The 19100-nt window shown below is 45.8% G+C and overlaps 1 protein-coding gene across 1 annotated transcript in view; it reads right to left on the bottom strand.

Annotated features, from left to right (window-relative positions):
- Positions 1 to 19100, bottom strand: part of TRPM8 (transient receptor potential cation channel subfamily M member 8) — a 2182726-nt gene that overhangs the window by 1688869 nt on the left and 474757 nt on the right. Inside the window, 1 exon segment of the mRNA XM_033944097.1 lies at positions 4717 to 4745. Within this exon segment, the coding sequence (XP_033799988.1) occupies positions 4717 to 4745 (29 nt within the window).

Genomic DNA, 19100 nt, shown 5'->3' on the forward strand with positions numbered 1-19100 from the left:
AAAAGATGCTATGATCTGGCACTCTGGAGAACCAGCTATGAAAATGACTCTCAAAAGACATTTCTTTATCAATCACCTTGACCAGCTAGTCCGGAATATGGTCCGACAGTGTGTTGTCAGTTCTAGAATAAATTCCCCAATCAGACGATGCCACCTCTTGGACAACCCATTGGAACATATCCGATGCAGGTTCTGTCTATAGACTTCACCCCACATTGCCCACCTCTCGTTCCCTCAGTCACCTCCTAGTTGTCACTGAATGCGCCAGGGACGTAACCAAACACCTCCTGAATAATTCCATGCTTTGGTCTCCCTGTTTCTATAGGCAGTGACAATGGCCCTGCTTTCATTGCCAATGTTGTCCAACAAACTGCTCAGGCCCTTCAAAATGAATTGAAATTATATGCTGCTTACCACCCCCAGAGCTGAAAGGACCCTTCTCATGAAATGAATTGAAGAAACTAATCTGCCTTGGCCTGTCTTGTTGCCTTCTGTTCTTTTCAGATCAGGTGTACCTTGTCAAAACTCACTGGACTGTCCCCGTTTCAGCTCATATTTGGCCGGCCACCACCCATTATGAACCCAGGCCCTGGTTCTTTTGCTACTCTGGGATCAGATATCCTCCAGAGTCAGGTCTAATCCTTAGCTAAAGCCCTTCAAGAGCTCCACAAATGGGTCCTGGAAAGGGGCCCACTACCGATAGCTACACAAGTTCAGGGGTATGTCCCTGGAAATACAGTATGGTTAAAACTTGGAAGTCAGACCCCCCTGAAACCAAGGTGGATAGGTCCTTTTACTGTCCTAATTTCTTCTCTTACAGTTGTCAAGGTGTCCGGACACGAAACTTGGTTCCACTACAACACGGATCTTCAGCTGAAGCTTTCTAAGACCTCAAAAGTTCTGAATATTTACCACTGTACTTAGCAGGTGTTCTGAATATAATTCTTTATAAGTGTTTGAGTTTAATTGACTGCCTGTGGTTCACCACTACCTTTAGCAAGTGTCTTGAAGTTTTTAAAGTTGTGCCTGAAAGAAAAATGAGCTTCTTATGTTAGCATTGTAGGCACCTTTTGTCTTATATATATCTGATATTTGTGTTGCCCTCACTGCCTTATGCTTCTTTCTTCTGTATTTCTGTCCTATTGTACTTAATAAGTGCCCCTAGCCCCTTTGCCTGATGTTTGTTTGCATGATGGAATTAAGTACAGAAAGTGTCAAACATCAGAGGGTATTTTCTGTTTCCAACCTACTGGTGATGAAGTTTAAAAGTGGGCGGAAATCTGCATTGATAATGTTGAGGGTCCACTTATCAACCAGATTCTTATTGTAGACCCCACTCGCCCGGTGTTTGTATTTTGATACATGTGTGCTATTTGATGTTGCCCAGGGTCATGGTTTTGCCCTAATATAGTTTTGTGTGGCTCCCTAGATTGACAGTGTTATTATACCAAATGTGCTAAGTATATATGACTGTATAACCTGATGCCTTTAAGAACTGCCCCTATGAGGAAACCTTCACTAATGATGGAGCCTGTCCTTTATAGGAATGTGTCTCGTGGGCCACCTACAAGAACCCTCATAAATACCCAGCCAATACCCCCTCTGCCTCCCTTACTTTAGGTCCTAGCTCCGGCCCCCTTGTGTACTACAGGCTATTCCCATGGTTTTCACTGACCCACATAACTGGAATGCCAATATCCAAGTCCAGAAGGCCAGAGACCGCATGGCATTGTATATTGATGGTAAAAGGTGAGACCCAGGTACTGATGTATATGTCCGTATTGTATCCCGCTCATGTGCTCCTGTCCATCACTCTGTCGTGTTTCCCCAGTTTTATGAAAGTAGATGCTGATATCTTGTAATCACTAGAAATCTGTTTATACAGTTTGTTGAAACTATAGGTCAGACTCTTAATGTTAGCAATTGTTTTGTATGAGGAGGGACTGGTATGGGAGAACAGTGGCCATGGGAGGCAAAGCAGCTGGACATGTTAAACCTGATTTCATAGAATCTCACTTTTACGTCAGGTCCACGACCTTCACGATGGGCCTTGCGAATCTCCATTGTTGCTTCCCACTGTCTTCAGCACCCTTCAGACACTGCTTAATGGAACTTCCTATGAATGATGGTCAGCTCCTGATAGTTGATAATTGGCTCTGTGATCTGTTTGCCTACTCTTGGTTGCCTGCTAACTAGACTGGTACATGTGTACTTTGCATGATCCGCTCCAGCTTCTTCCTGTTACCGCTGGCCGATGGTGAACACCTGGGAACCCGTATTCAACACCAGGGGTCGCCAAAAGTGGTCTACTTCCACCAATTCCCTTAAAATAGGTGAATGGGGTGATGACTGTCCTGCAGAATGGATCATTGCTGTTTACGGACCTGCCACATGTGCCGAAGATGACACCTGGGGCTATCGGACCCCAATCTGCATGCTGAACCGCATTATTCGTCTACAAGCTGTACTCGAACTGATAACTGAGATCACTCGAGTTTTGAGTACCATTGGCAGAGCGAATGCTAAAATGCACATTGCTATCTATCAGAATTGCCTAACTCTAGATAGAGGGTGGTGCCTGTGATAAATTCAACCTCTCCAACTGCTGCCTTGAACTTGAGTAATGTGATTGAGGACGTTGTGGATCGTATCACCAAACTGGCTCATGTTCCTGTCCAGACCTGGCGTGACCTTACTGCAGACTGGATCTCTGGTACCTTCGGCTCCTGGTTGCCCTCTGGTTCAGCAATAAAGACCATCTTGCTGGGTGCCACCCTGTCTTCTCTGCTCCTTTGCTGCCTGCCCTGTGTAGTCCCCATAGCCATAAAGCTGCTCCACCGAACTGTTGACTCTGCTGTTGACCGTTCCACTGCTGCTATTGTCCTTGCGCTTCCCAAGTATCAACCAGTCCCTACAACTGATCCTGACCTTCCTCCTTCTAGTACTTTATCAGGCTCGTCTCCTTCCTCCTTCATTCGACTAGCCTGAAAGGGGGGGACTGAAGGAGTCGGACTGGTTTTCCAAGTACTGAAGGAGTCTGGGGCTGGTTTTCCTAAGTGTTGAACTAAGTTTTCTCTTTAATAAAATGCTGAATTATGTTTAGCTGCAGACCTAACTTATCTCATGTTCTAGCCTGCCTGTACTGGGTGTTAGCTTGGACATTCTAACTTCTTATGGCTATCTCAACATAAACGACATGCAACAGAAAGACTGCAGGGCCTAGATAAGTGACTTGCTAGTGACCTGCTAGTGTGAGCTGAGGACCAATGATTGTTAAGAAAAGTAACACGTGAAAAGTTTTTTCTAGAATTCAGTTGTATAGCCAGAAGAATGTATAAATATCTCTGTAACATCCTGTTTTCGGCACTTCTGAAGCCAGCTTGGAGCTTGGGAGTCGCATACGTATGCTAATAAACTATCTGTGCCTTCTTCAAGTCTCTAGGTTTTTTGGCTGCCCAAAGTGATCTTTCACTTACACCTCTAGTTTAATGTTCTCTTGACTACAGGCATTATGTACAGTATCCAGTACTGTCCCAGGAATGCTTCCCCTTCTACCTTTTGAGTCAGTAATACTTCTAACTGTCATATGCACTCAGTGTTAATCAAATTCCCTCTGCTGGAATTTATGAGTTATTATCTGTAGTGTCTTTTGTTTGCAGTTTCTCTGCTTTTATTTTACCACACCTAATTAGATGTATTATATGTAAGTGTTGTTACCTAAATTATATGTTAACATCTTTTATGACATCTTGCAATAATTAACACCGTTAGAAATACAGTATATTAGTATTTTCATTTCTCACAATACTGACTCAGGCAGTCTATTCCAGGCATATGGTGCAGCAAGATAGAAAGGACAGAGTCCAGAGTTGGCAGTAGAGGAGAAGGGTACAGATAAGAGAGAATTACCCAATGAACAGAATTCCTGGGAAGGAATATAAGGAAAGAAAGGAGAGATACTGAGGAGCTGTAGAGTGAATGCACTTGTAAATCAATAAGATGAGTTTAAACAGTATGTAGAAATGGATCAGGAGCCAATAAAGTGACTTGAGGAGAGGGGTAGTGCATAATGACACTGCCAGAATATAAGTCGTGCAGCAGAATTTTGAACAGAATGAAGGGGAGAAAGATTGTTTAGTGGAAGACCTGTGAGAAGCAAGAGGTGATAAGAGTGTAGATAATGGTTTTGGTAGTGTGCTCAGAAAGGAAAGGTCTGATTTTGGTGAGATTATAAAGAAAAAAATGACAGACTTTAGTAGTCTGTTGGATTTGTGCAAAGACAGAGAGAAGTCAAAGATGATCCTGAGGTTGCGAGCTGACTAGATAGGGAATGGGGGAAGAGGCCAGAAAGGTTTAGGTGAAAAGATAAAAAGCTCAGTCCTGGCCATGTTCAGCTTTAAATGGTAATGAGACATCCAGATTGGACCTGGATTCCTATAAAAATTTTTGGTGTAGAAAGGTAGATCTGTGAGTTGTCAGCTTAAAGGTGATACATAAAACCATGGGAGGAGATCAGAACACCAAGGGAATGGAAAAAAGGTCCCAAGAGAAAGCCCTGAGATACACTGACAGATAATGGGATACCAGTGGAAGAGGATCCACCACTCTATACACTAAGAGGGGCATAATAAAAAAAAAACGTCTAAGTGCCCTTTTGGCCTAAGGCCTTAAACGTTGAAAGTAAAAGCAGATAAAATTTCCATTATTAAAAAAAACGTCCAAAAGGAGGTTTTTTTGATAATGGCCTGCCTCTACGTTCAGCTGTTTAAACGCCCAGACCACCATTACGTCTAAACTTATACCATATAATCAACCTAAAAAAAGCCTAAGCCCCAAACATAGTAACATAGTAACATAGTAGATGACGGCAGATAAAGACCCGAATGGTCCATCCAGTCTGCCCAACCTGATTCAATTTAAATTATTATTATTTTTTTTTTCTTCTTAGCTATTTCTGGGCGAGAATCCAAAGCTTTACCCGGTACTGTGCTTGGGTTCCAACTGCTGAAATCTCTGTTAAGACTTACTCCAGCCCATCTATACCCTCCCAGCCATTGAAGCCCTCCCCTGCCCATCCTCCTCCAAATGGCCATGCACAGACACAGACCGTACAAGTCTGCCCAGTAACTGGCCTAGTTCAATCTTTAATATTATTTTCTGATTCTAAATCTTCTGTGTTCATCCCACGCTTTTTTGAACTCAGTCACAGTTTTACTCTCCACCACCTCTCTCGGGAGCGCATTCCAGGCATCCACCACCCTCTCCGTAAAGTAGAATTTCCTAACATTGCCCCTGAATCTACCACCCCTCAACCTCAAATTATGTTCTCTGGTTTTACCATTTTCCTTTCTCTGGAAAAGATTTTGTTCTACGTTAATACCCTTTAAGTATTTGAACGTCTGAATCATATCTCCCCTGTCTCTCCTTTCCTCTAGGGTATACATATTCAGGGCTTCCAGTCTCTCCTCATACGTCTTCTGGCGCAAGCCTCCTATCATTTTCGTCGCCCTCCTCTGGACTGCCTCAAGTCTTCTTACGTCTTTCGCCAGATACGGTCTCCAAAACTGAACACAATACTCCAAGTGGGGCTTCACCAATGACCTGTACAGGGGCATCAACACCTTCTTCCTTCTACTGATTACGCCTCTTTTTATACAGCCCAGAATCCTTCTGGTAGCAGCCACTGCCTTGTCACACTGTTTTTTCGCCTTTAGATCTTTGGACACTATCACCCCAAGGTCCCTCTCCCTGTCCGTGCATATCAGCTTCTCTCCTCCCAGCATATACGGTTCCTTCCTATTATTAATCCCCAAATGCATTACTCTGCATTTCTTTGCATTGAATTTTAGTTGCCAGGCATTAGACCATTCCTCTAACTTTTGCAGATCCTTTTTCATATTTTCCACTCCCTCTTCGGTGTCTACTCTGTTACAAATCTTGGTATCATCTGCAAAAAGGCACACGTCCAAAACAAGGGCTTTTAGGCGAAGGAGGAGCCAGTCCTTCACCTAAAAGCTGGATTCGGTAACCGGTGTCTGTCAAAAACAACACCGGTTACAGAATCCAACACCCCCCCCCCCCCCCCCGATGATATCGGGGCAAGAGGGAGTCCAAGCGCTCTTGCCCTGCGGCACCCCCGACCTCCCCGACAATATCGGGGTAGGAGGGAGCCCAATGGTGAGTTGTATGTGATTTGAGGGGGGGAGTGCTCTAACATTCCTCTTACAGCTTGCATATTACAGTCCATTGGTTAATATTTATTTTTATTTTCTTGTAGATTACTTGCAAGAGGGACCATCCAATGGCAGAAATGGTGAGTTTGGTGTGATTCGGGATTGCTAGGTGGGGGTATATTGAAAATCTTACAGATTGAACAGTTGAGAACAATTGCTTTCTTTGTCTTCTTGTAAAAGATTCACAGGAACACTTTCATTGGTGCGCTGCACTGCAACAAATGGTGAGTTGATTTATTTTTGAGCAGACAATAAGGTTTGTAGAACATCTCTAGGGGATTAAAAACTGGCTGGAGCTTAGGAAACAGAGAGTGGGGGTAAATGGACAATACTCGGACTGGAAGAGTGTCACCAGCGGGATGCCGCAGGGCTTGGTGCTCGGACCCGTGCTCTTCAACATCTTTATAAATGATCTGGACATTGGTACGACGAGTGAGGTGATTAAATTTGCGGAAGATACAAAGTTATTCAGAGTAGTGAAGATGCAGGGGGATTGCAAAGATCTACAAAAAGTGACATAATCGATCTCAAGAAATGGGCATCGACATGGCAAATGAGGTTCAACGTGGATAAGTGCAAAGTGATGCATGTCGGTAACAAATCTCATGCGCGAATACAGAATGTCCGGGGCGATTCTTGGAGAGACCTACGAGGAAAGAGACTTGGGAGTTCTGATTGACAAGTCAATGAAGCTGTCTACACAATGCACGGCGGCGGCAAAAAGGGCAAACAGAATGCTAGGAATGATAAAGAAGAGGATCACAAACAGATTGGAGAAGGTTATCATGCCGCTGTACCAGGCCATGGTGCATCCTCACCTGGAGTACTGCGTACAGCACTGGTCGCCGTACATGAAGAAGGACACGATACTACCCAAAAGGGTCCAGAGAAGAGTGACTAAGATGGTTAAGGGGCTGGAGGAGCTGCCATACAGTGAGAGATTGGAGAAACTGGGCCTCTTTTCCTTTGAAAAGAGAAGACTGAGAGGAGACATGATCGAAACATTCAAAATACTGAAGGGAATAGACTTAGTAGATAAAGACAGGTTGTTCACCCTCTCCGAGCTAGGGAGAACGAGAGGGCACTCTCTAAAGTTGAAAGGGGATAGATTCCATACAAATGTAAGGAAATTTTTCTTCACCCAGAGAGTGGTGGAGAGCTGGAATGCTCTTCTGGAGTCTGTTGTAGGGGAAAACACCCTCCAGGGTTTCAAGACTAAACTGGACAAGTTCCTGCTAAACTGAGATGTACACAGGTGAGGCTGGACTCATTTAGAGCACTGGTCTTTGATCTGGTGGCCGCTGCGTGAGCGCACTGCTGGGCAGGATAAACAACCAGTCTGACCCAGCAGCAGCAACTCTTATGTTCTTATGTTGACTTGTGTTGGTGCATTGTAGGGGGGAAGGCTTATACTTCTTTTTCTAATAACATTTGTTCATGGTTTCTTTTTTTTTCAATTTAGAAGCTGTGCCCCTTTCACAAGGGTTTGGCGCTTCACCTCATCCCGGGGCAGAGAGAGGACACACATTCATATCCTGTGCATCCCCAAAGTGCCCCTTTTTGTTTCCGTCTGATGAAGTTGCTGTTCTTCAGGAGGCATGGGACAATCAGGAGAAATGAAATGATGGCATCTACGCCCTCCTGAAAAACATAGCTAAGGCGACAGAGGGCACCCATGGCCTCATAAAAACCATCTGCAAGGCAACCCAGGGCACTTTTAGTAACATTGGAAATGTGCAGGTGATATTGGAAAAGCAGCAGATCATTTTGGAGCTGACGGAAATTAACAAGCAGATGCTTTTAGAGAATCATCATAAGAAACCATCAGCTGATTGACCTTATCCAGCAGCTGGTTGAAATGAACAGACAGATGCTTTTTCAGCAGCGCCAGCATAACCAGCAGATGATGGAGATGAACAAGGAGCTGTGTGAACTGAGAAACAACCAGCAACAGGGTAGGTCACTGCAATGAATTGCCCCTTCCTCAAATGCTACTAATGCTTGACAAGCACACCAGAACAGCCACCCCTGACCCTTTTTGCTATTTTTTTAGGTCAATATACACGAGGATTAGCAAGCAAGAACCATGTGTCCCTCCCATCCTTCATCAAGTACAGGTTTGTATGTATAGTTTGAACCAGAATTTTGCACGTTACAATTACAAGGCCTTCGATTTTCTTACCCTAACCACCTCTCATGTTTGTTCATTTGTAGTTGAAGCATGTCACTCTGGACCTGGAGATGCAGTACAGCATGGTATGTAGTACCCCCTATTATCACATATTTTGCAAGTTTTAGTGCCAGTATCAATTATCACAACATAATTTTTATCTTTTTTTCTAGTCTTCTATACAGTATACCGATGGCAAGGCCAATACTCATTCTGCACCCTTGTTATGTTCATCAAATATTATGGGGCTCATAATAAATTAAAAAAAAAAACGTTCAAAAAGTGGCCTAAATCGGTACTTGGATGATCAAAAAGACAGATCGTCCAAGTACCGATAATGAAACTGGTTTTAGATGTATCTAAAACCAGCTTAGGCCTTTACCCTACCTCTAAACACCTAGAGCGAAAAGAGGCGTTTTTAGAGGAGGGGAAAGGACGGGAGGTGGGCCAACCTAGACCTAATTGTACAGCAAGAATAACCAAAACTTTACAAGGTTGCCCAGTTGGAACTTACATGTTTTGACTTAGACCAAGTCAAAACAGGTATAAGTTCTGAATAGGGGTCACTGAGCTGATCGCGGCAGCCACGATCAGCTCAGCAGCCCCGGCAACCATCCCACCTCCCATCGCAACGATTGCAGCAGGAGAGATGCCCAATCTCTCCTGCAACAATCGCAATCCACCCCCTAAACCTCAACAATACTGGCAGCAAGGAGCCCAACCTCTCCTGCTGAGGTACGAGCCCCTGAACCCCCCTGAATCCCTTATATACAGGCAGAAGGGATCCCAGGCCCTCCTGCCCACAGTGCACCCCTCTGTGACTCCCCCACCAATACAATACTGGCAGGAGGGAGCCCAAACTCTCCTGCTGAGGTGCACTACCCGCTACTCCTCCCGAGACAATACCAGAAAGAGGGAGCCCAAGCCCTCCTGCCGAGGCGCACCCCCTCTGTGACCCCACAACCCCAACAATACCGGCAGGAGGGATCCCAACCTCCTTCCGGAAGGTGAACCCCCTGCAACCCCCCACCCCGACAATACCGGCAGGAAGGAGCCTAACCCCTACTGCTGGAAAGCGACTTCCACCACCTCAAATACAGGCAGGAGGGATCACAGGCCCTCCTGCCCACAGCGCATCTCCCTCCCTGCTTGATCCCCCGAACCGCTGATCGCCCCCGAACCCCTGAACGGCCCACCTAACCCCGTGACCCCCCCCGATCCCCCAACCCCCAACCCCCCAGCTTACTTTAAGTTAGTTGGCCGGATGGATCATTGTGGTGGGGGGGGGGGGATTCTGTAACCGGTGTTGTTTTTGACAGATGCCGGTTACAGAATCCAGCTTATAGGCGAAGAACCAGCCCTTCCTTCTCCTAAAAGATCTTGTTTTGGGCATATGGGACTTGCAATTTTTTGGTTGATAATGTGTTCTAAGGTTAGACGTAGTGGTGGTCTGGGCGATTAAACTGCTGAAAGTAGAGGTAGGCCATTCTCAAAAATACCTCATTTTGGACGTGTTTTTTGAGAATGGACATTTTCCCTGCTGCTACTTTGATCGTTTAGGGCCTTAGGCCAAAAGGGAACAAAGACTTTTTTTATTATGCCCCTCCACATTTATTGTCTTGTTTTTCAAATATGTTTTTTGTTTTTGAAATCATTTAGTTTTTTACATAGTTTACTTTTATTTTATTTCCCATCCCTGTATCTTTTTAAATTAAATCAGACAACCACATGGCTTCATTTCTATTACAACTTTTATTTCTATAGTGCTACCAGATGTATGCAGATGTAGGTAATTTACATTTTTACATATGATAATATGGACATGGAGTGCACCCAACAGCCCTTCACCTTGGCAAACAAAAGCCCATCTATCTTAACCTAAAGCATTCCTGTGCTCCATCAGCTCTCTTTCCCCCTTTTTGTTGGGTAAGAAGCCATAGGATTGGGCGACACATTGACAAAATGGATTGGGAACTGGCTTGAAGGTAGGCTTCAGAGGGTAGTGGTGAACGGCACCCCCTCCGAAATGATGGAGGTGATCAGTGGAGTGCCGCAGGACTCCGTCCTGGGCCCGATCCTGTTCAACATCTACATAAGAGACTTGGCAGAAAGGGCTCCGAGGTAAAATAACATTATTCGCCGATGATGCCAAACTAAGCAATGTAGTGACCAATAGCACAACAGACAAAAATTCAATGCCCGACAACATGATGCACGACCTACTACTACTGGAGCGCTGGTCTAGGTCCTGGCAACTCAGCTTCAATGCCAAAAAATGCAAAGTCATGCACCTGGGCAGCCAAAATCCATGCAAGACTTACACCCTAAATGGTGAGATCCTAAAAAGAACTGAAGCAGAACGTGACTTAGGGGTGATCGTCAGTGAGGACATGAAGACTGCCAATCAAGTGGAGCAAGCTTCCTCCAAAGCAAGGCAAATCATAGGTTGCATACTGTCACAAACCCGAGCCCAATGCCTGCCTTGTGCCAGTTAAACCCTGGAGAAAACATCCCTTGAAACTGGTCCGGGCTAATCACTGTGTCCCTGATAGGCAGGAACAGGACCAGGAAGCACAAGCTGTGTTCAGACCTGCTGCAGAACACAGCCTGATGAAAACTGGCAGGGCCCCTTTAAATCCTCCATTTTGTAAGAGGCTGGCTGAACAGAGTAGAAGGCAGCCTCAGCTGAAAGAAATCCAGCCCCTGAGTAGGACTGGGCGGGGCACAGCAGCCTTGCAGCATTTGGAGAGCTGGCTGTCCAGGAAGAGAGGAGATACAGGAGAAGCTCTTAGGTGGAAGGAGCCTCCAAGTTCCCCAGAGCCAAAGGATATTGAAATGTTGGACACCAAGCCAGAAGGAACAACCCTGGTAAACCCAGAGTATGAAGCAAAGGATTGCAGTGCTTTACCAGAGGTGGGACTATCTGAGGAAATGGATATCAGTTAGTTTTGAATTGCTTTTGAGTTAATTTTTGAATGTTTCCATTTCTGCTGGGCATAAGGATTTTCCTTGAGCATGCTAGCTAAAGGGATGTATGCTAACAAAGTGTTTGCTTTGATGGGAAGTTTTTTTTTTCTTTTTGCCAAGATGGCTGCTGTGAAAAGAACTTCAGCAATTTCTTTTCATAAGGTGTGAATATCCTGAAAGCTGGGACAGGATTTACCCAGCACCTTAGTGAAGGGTTTGCGGGTTACTTTGCTCTTGGTAACAAGGAGCCGATTTGGCAAATCTGCCAGCCTTCTGCCGCTGCTTTTGAAAGGGCAGTGCTGCACATTGCTGTGTGACATAGTTCGTTGTCAATTTACAAGGAAGACTTCTTGAGAGTCAAGGACTGCCAGAGACTCTGTGATACCTGGGACATTGATAAAAGAACTTTGGGAAAGTTATCCAGACCAGGCTGGTAATTACCGTATTATTTTGTTTTCATTATTATGGCCAAGACCTTTTGAGTCCATTTTCTTTTCATGCTTTGTTGCTTGGACATGTTCAGATGAACAATAAATTTGATTTCTTTATTTCATTACTTACCTGTGTGAGGCCATTCTGTTTTATTCACATAGGATAAGTTTATACACAACAGGGTCTTCCTCCCTCTTGGGGAAGCATGCTGGGAGAATATTTTAAGCGTGGGCCGGTTACCGCAAGCCTCGAGGGCCGGCCACGCTACAATACGTAGGAGTTTCGTCAGCCTAAGCCTGAAGTCATTATGCCAGGTGAGACCACACCTGGAGTACTGTGTGCAATTCTGGAGGCCGCATTACCGAAAGGATGTGCTGAGACTAGAGTCGGTCCAAAGAATGGCCAACCAGATGATCGCGGGTCTCAAGGATCTCCCATACGAGGAAAGGCTAGATAAATTACAGCTTTACTCACTCGAGGAACGCAGAGAGAGGGGAGACATGATCGAGACTTTCAAGTATCTCACGGGCCACATCAAGGTGGAAGAAGATATCTTCCTTCTCAAGGGTCCCACGGCAACTAGGGGGCATCCGTGGAAAATCAGGGGAGGGAAACTGCACGGTGACACTAGGAAATTCTTTTTCACTGAAAGGGTGGTTGATCGCTGGAATAGTCTTCCATTTCAGGTCACTGAGGCCAGCAGCATGCCTGATTTTAAGGCCAAATGGGATAGACACGTAGGTTCTATTCACAGAGTTAGGTAGGGGAGGGTCATTGCGGTGGGCAGACTAGATGGGCCGTGGCCCTTATCTGCCGTCTATTTCTATGTTTCTATAGCCTTTTTGCATGGGTAAGAAGCCATAATTGACAGAATAGTGCCTGAATTGTATTTTAGCAACCCCAAACCAGGCACTTTTAGAGAATTTAGCATTGACACTACTGACCAGACACCATCATGTGCTTAAAACACTCGAGAATGGGAGTCACCATGGGGGTTTGCAGGGCAACAGAAGAGGCAGAAAGGCATGGCAACCAAAAGCACATCTATCTTAACCTAAAGCATTTCTGTGATCCATCAGCTCTCTTTCCCCCTTTTTGTTTCAGCATGGGTATGAAGCCATAGTTGAGGGAATACAGTGTAGTTTGATTCCTTTGCAACCCCCCCAGGCACACATTACATCCATGTAATCCAGCAACCCAAATATATGGTCAGCCCAATCACGGTGGTGTTTGTGGAGATCACGGGCATTCTTTTTAAGCTCTTCTACCTGACAATCAAATTTCCTGAATAACAATATTGGATACTATGTTGGAAGCACTGCTAAAGGATTTGAAGATCAGTATGACAGCTACCCCCAAACAGGCACTTTAATCATTATAATCAGCACACTAGGATTGACCGGAACAAACTATTGTGAATGTGTGCATTTCTTTTGTATCATATCTACCACTTAGTTAGTGCTCTGTCATACAATATAACACTGTTAATTTCAGACAAGCTTCAGCCACTCTGATAGCAGGGCAGAGACACTGTTATCCTCATGATGCAAGTTGAATATTCTGCCATTCTGATAGCAGGACAGACACACTGTCATCTCCATGTTGCTAGTTGAATATTCAGTGTGCCAGCCATTCCCAATGATGCAAGTGCCATTACAAGAGTGTGCCAGCCACTCTGATAGTGAGACAGACACACTGGACACAGGGACAGACAGGATAGAGACACAGGGACAATGGGGTGGGAGTCTGGAGAGGAGTAGAATAGAATGGAGGGAGTATGGTACAATGAAGGGGGACAGTGGGTTGGGAGACTGTAGGGGTGGAAGAATAAGGAGTGGGGTACGGTACAATGAAGAGGGACAGTGGGTTGGAAGATTGTAGGAGGGTGGAAGAGTCTTGAGTGGGCAGGGTGGAGAAGGTGAGAATTAGTTTGGTGGCTGAGCTTCATCCAGCTGGGAGGCAATAAGCTCCAGTGCCTCCTGTAAGCTATGGAAAGTCTCGGCACAAAGACGATAGAACGTATTGGCCCCCATATGCATTAGTTAAGCTGCCCCCTAACCTGGGGGAGGAAATGGAGCAGTCAATAAGGGTGGGTAGAGAGGGGGAGGTGGAGTGGTCAACAAGGGTGGGTGGTGAGGTGGAGCAGTCCTCAAGGGTAGGTGGAGAGTGGGAGGTGGAGCAGTGCACAAGCATGGGTGGAGAGGTTGAGCGGTCAACAAAGGTGGGTGGAGAGGGGGAGGTGGAGCAGTCAAGGGTGGGTAGAGAGGGCGAGTGGTCAACAAAGGTGGATGGCAAGGGGGAGGGGGAGCGGTCAACAAGGGTGGGTGGAGAGGGGGAGCGGTCAACATGGGGGGGAGGGAGAGTGGTCAACACGAGAGGGTGGAGAGGTATCCTGAGGTCTACAATATTTTCTGGAGAGAAAAAAAGTGGTTTGTAAAAGCACTCAGATTCTGTAAACAAAAATCATCCTTTAAAGTTCTCACTACACTATTTAATGAAGTCTTGCCCTTGTTTTCTAGCAGTCCCCAAATACCTCCATGCTAATACTAGAGCAGGGGTGGGCAAACACTTTGACTCGTGGGTCACAATGGGTTCTTACATTTAACAGAGGCACATATTTTGCTAATCTTTGCTACTCTCATTTGCAATGTGCATTATTTATAGAATGCTTACAATAACAGCTGCGACAGCGGCGCATCACTCACGGAGGATTTTAGAGAATTCCTCAGACACACTACTTACCAGACATCATCATATGCTTGAAACACTGGAGGATCGGAGTCGCAGTGGGGGTTGGCAGGGCAGCAGAAGACGGTTGTTTGGTGGATGGGGCAGGGCTGGAAGGGGTGGATAGATGGGAAGAGTGGGGGCTGGGACTGGAAGAGATGGGGCTGGGACTGGAAGGGGGGATTCTGGGGCCATGCACAGGGCAATGGACCAAAAAGATTTTAAGTGGGGGCAGAGGGAAGGATGGTGGTGCGGGCATGGGAAAAGATGGAGCTGGGGATGGGCGGTATCTTTTTGGGATGGGAATTTTGAAATTGGGGGGGCTGTGGTGGAGTGCAAGACCAGCCTGTTTGGAAGTGGAAGGAGGGGTGCTAGGATGGGGCACAAGACCAGGCTGGGATGGGTGGAGAGGTTTGGAAAGGGTACGCCTGTGCTGGATTCTGATAGGGGAACTGGGAGCAGCAGCCGCTGCCGCCCGCTCCTCCTCCTCTTCCGTGCTAACCTCTGAGGAGAAAAAAGATGTGAACAATCTTAAAGAAGAGTAAAATGCCATGTTTGATTCCCTTCCACCCCAATGAGCACATCGTGGTTTGCACCTATATAATTCAGCCACCCAAATATATGTTTGAAATGTACCTGGGACGTTATCCAGGTTAGCACGCACCTGCTCCACCCAGTCACAGTGGTGCTTGCGGAGGTCACGGGCTTTCTTTTTAAGCTCTTCCACCTGACAAACCAATTTCAAGAGAAACCATATAGCTTACTATGGTGGAAATACAGCTAAAGGATTTGGAGATCAATATAAGACAGCTCTTCGGTTTTCTTCACTATGTCCATATATTGCTTACACTTTTAATAAGAACATAAGAAGTTGCCTCCGCTGGGCAGACCAGAGGTCCATCTCGCCCAGCTGTCCGCTCCCGCGGCGGCCCATCAGGCCCATTGCCTGAGCAATGGTCCCAGACTATCCCTATAACCTACCGCTACTCTTATCTGTACCCTTCAATTCCTTTATCCTCTAGGAACCTATCCAAACCTTCTTTGAAGCCTTGTAACGTGCTCCGGCCTATCACAGCCTCCGGAAGCGCGTTCCATGTGTCCACCACCCTCTGGGTGAAAAAGAACTTTCTGGCATTTGTTTTAAACCTGTCTCCTTTTAATTTTTCCGAGTGCCCCCTTGTACTTGTGGTTCCCCGTAATCTGAAAAATCTGTCCCTGTCTACCTTTTCTATACCCTTCAGGATCTTGAAGGTTTCTATCATGTCTCCTCTAAGTCTCCGCTTTTCCAGGGAGAACAGCCCCAGCTTTTTCAGTCTGTCAGTATATGAGAGGTTTTCCATACCTCTTATCAGTTTAGTTGCTCTTCTCTGGACTCCCTCAAGTACCGCCATGTCCTTTTTGAGGTACGGCGACCAATATTGGACACAGTACTCCAGATGCGGTCGCACCATTGCACGATACAGTGGCAGGATGACCTCCTTTGTCCTGGTCGTGATACCCTTCTTAATGATACCCAACATTTTGTTTGCTATTCTTGAGGCTGTGGCGCACTGTGCCGACGCCTTTAAAGACGTGTCCACCATCACTCCCAGGTCTCTTTCAAGGTTACTTACCCCTAGCAATGATCCTTTCATTTTGTAGCTGAACATCGGGTTCTTTTTCCCTACATGCATGACCTTGCATTTCCCTACATTAAAGTTCATTTGCCATTTTTTGGCCCTTTCTTCTAGCGTCGTTAGGTCCCTTTGCAGATCTTCGCAGTCTTCCATGGTTTCAACCCTGCGGTAGAGTTTGGTGTCATCCGCAAATTTAATAACTTCGCAATTTGTTCCCGCTTCCAGGTCATTAATAAATATATTGAACAGGAGCGGTCCCAGCACCGACCCCTGCGGAACTCCGCTCGTGACCCCATGCCAGTCTGAGTAATGGCCCTTCACTCCAACCCTCTGTTTCCTGTCTGCCAGCCAGTTTTTGATCCATCGGTGGACCTCCCCTTGCACCCCGTGTCTCCACAGCTTTTTAAGCAGTCTTTCGTGCGGTACCTTGTCAAAGGCTTTTTGAAAGTCAAGGTAAATGATGTCAATGGATTCCCCTTTATCCACCTGTCTGTTTACCCCCTCAAAGAAGTACAATAAGTTTGTGAGGCATGACCTACCCTTGCAGAAGCCGTGCTGGCTCGACTTTAGCTGTCCATTGTTTTCTATGTGTTCACAGATACTGTCCTTAATTAGTGCTTCCATCATTTTTCCCGGGACCGAGGTCAAGCTCACCGGCCTGTAGTTCCCCGGGTCCCCCCTTGAACCCTTCTTGAAGATGGGTGTGACATTTGCAATTTTCCAATCCTCCGGGATCTCTCCAGTTTTTAAGGATAGGTTACATATTTGGCGAAGTGGCTCTGCTATTACGTTCCTTAGTTCCTTGAGTACCCTTGGGTGAATGCCGTCTGGACCTGGCGATTTGTCGCTCTTTAGTCTGTCTATCTGCCTGAGGACATCCTCTTGGCTTACCTCTAGTTGGACCAGCTTTTCATCCCGATCCCCATTTACGATGTCCTCCGGTTCCGGAATATTGGATGTATCCTCTCTCGTAAAGACTGACGTGAAGAACTTATTTAACCTGTCTGCTATCTCTTTTTCCTCTTTTACCACTCCTTTTTTGTCTCCATCATCCAATGGCCCCACTTCTTCCCTTGCCGGTTGCTTCCCCTTCACATATCTGAAGAACGATTTGAAGTTTGTTGCTTCCCCCGCCAGTCTCTCCTCATATTCCCTTTTAGCTTTTTTAACCACACGGTGACACTTCCTTTGGTGTTCTTTGTGTTCCTTTTGGTTTATATACCGCAATACTGTTAAATCCTATGCGGTTTACAATAGATTAAGCGAGGTACAAATTGATTGAATTTAAGAGGGGGGAAGAGGAGAGTTAATAGGACCGGAACTGCGTTGTTGAGGAGAAAGAGATTAATAGGACAGAGGAATCACTATGGAGGAGAAAGAAGATGAGTGGGTCAGTTGTCTAGATACTTTAGGAACAGTTGAGTTTTTAGACGTTTTCTGAATTCCTCATAAGTAGTGGGCGAAAGCAGTTGATCTAGGTCTTTACCCCACAACAATGTTCCCTCTAAGGAATGATGAGGTGTGTGCAAAAAAAAATATGCATGAGCGACAAGTTACATACTCCACAAATTTATGAGCAGGCGCGGAGGACGCATTTTTAAACAAATGTAGTTTATCCTTGTACTCCTTATGTATTTTTAATCATCTATGGATATGTTTGTATGTTTATTGTTCAAATGGTTTTATTTATTTCCCCAAATTTATTTTTGTTATACGCATTGAAAATATTTGATATTGCGTTTAAATCTAAATCTCAATAAACTTGAAACGAGTGCCCGTGAGATTGTGGGAGGGTTAAATACTCAAAACTTAGAAGAATAACAATTTACTAAAAGTTTTTGCTTCGCCAGCTTTCTGGTATCTTTACATACAGTGGCGTACCTAGCATATGTAACACTCGGGCCCATCATTTTTTGGCACCCCCCCCCATCTGTATGAAAAACATGATTTTTAGTAACAAGCCACATGTCACACATGAGTACCTAGGAAAAGGCAGCATCTTACATATTGCAGTGAGCAATACATCAATATACATATTGTAAAACTAAACAAGCCAGACCAGCACAGATCATAACAGCGGAAGCTGGAGCGGCCCGCTTCCCCAATGCTTACCTTTCTAACCTTAAATACCCATCCCAACCCCTTCACCAATAAAACACGTAGACCTGAATGGATAAACCTGGCCGCAGCACTGTTTATTGTAAAACATATTTAAATACAATTTACATATAGTAAACAACATAATAAACATCATTAAATAACCTTTTATCTAATTAAACCACCACAATGGAACCCACCATTGTGACCCCGATCCCGAGCTACCGGCATAGATGAAAATGGCCCCCGACCCTGCCGTCTAAGCAAGGGTCCGAGGGGTGGCATGTCCCCACATGCCCCATTGTCCAGGGCCATCCGACCCACCGGCACGGCTCCCAGCCGGCCTACCACTCATCCCATGATGAGACCAGCCGCCAGTAGCTCGGGATACCGTCAACCAAAAACCACCACTCTACCTCACACAGAACTAACGGGCGGGGGGGCGGGAAAGCTGCCTCGGAGGACCGGAAACCGTTACGGTCCTCCGAGCATCCAGCTTATATACCCCCCCACTCTCCCCCACCCTGCGGCCCCCATTTGACCTTATAGGAGGCTTGTCCCACGGTGGGAAAGACCTCCTCCCCTTTACATTTTTCTGCCTACTGTGACCAGTCAGATGCAAGCCCTGCTAGAATTCTAGATAAACTAAAAAAAACAAGGGTAAAAGTAGAAACCCGGCATGAAAATTCCAGGATCTTCCAGGATGAGTTTGAGGAAGATAATATAAGCCACCACCAGGGGAGCTCTAGAGGCCCCTGGTCTACTGCTGACACTGCCAGATCAGGACACGCCCCTAGGGTTGATAAGCCAGCAGTGGCATTCAAACAAGGAAGCCGGTTAGGGAGGAAGTTTGGGTCT

This window comes from Geotrypetes seraphini, chromosome 5 (genome assembly GCF_902459505.1).
Source record: "Geotrypetes seraphini chromosome 5, aGeoSer1.1, whole genome shotgun sequence".
In the NCBI taxonomy this organism is placed as follows: Eukaryota; Metazoa; Chordata; class Amphibia; order Gymnophiona; family Dermophiidae; genus Geotrypetes; species Geotrypetes seraphini.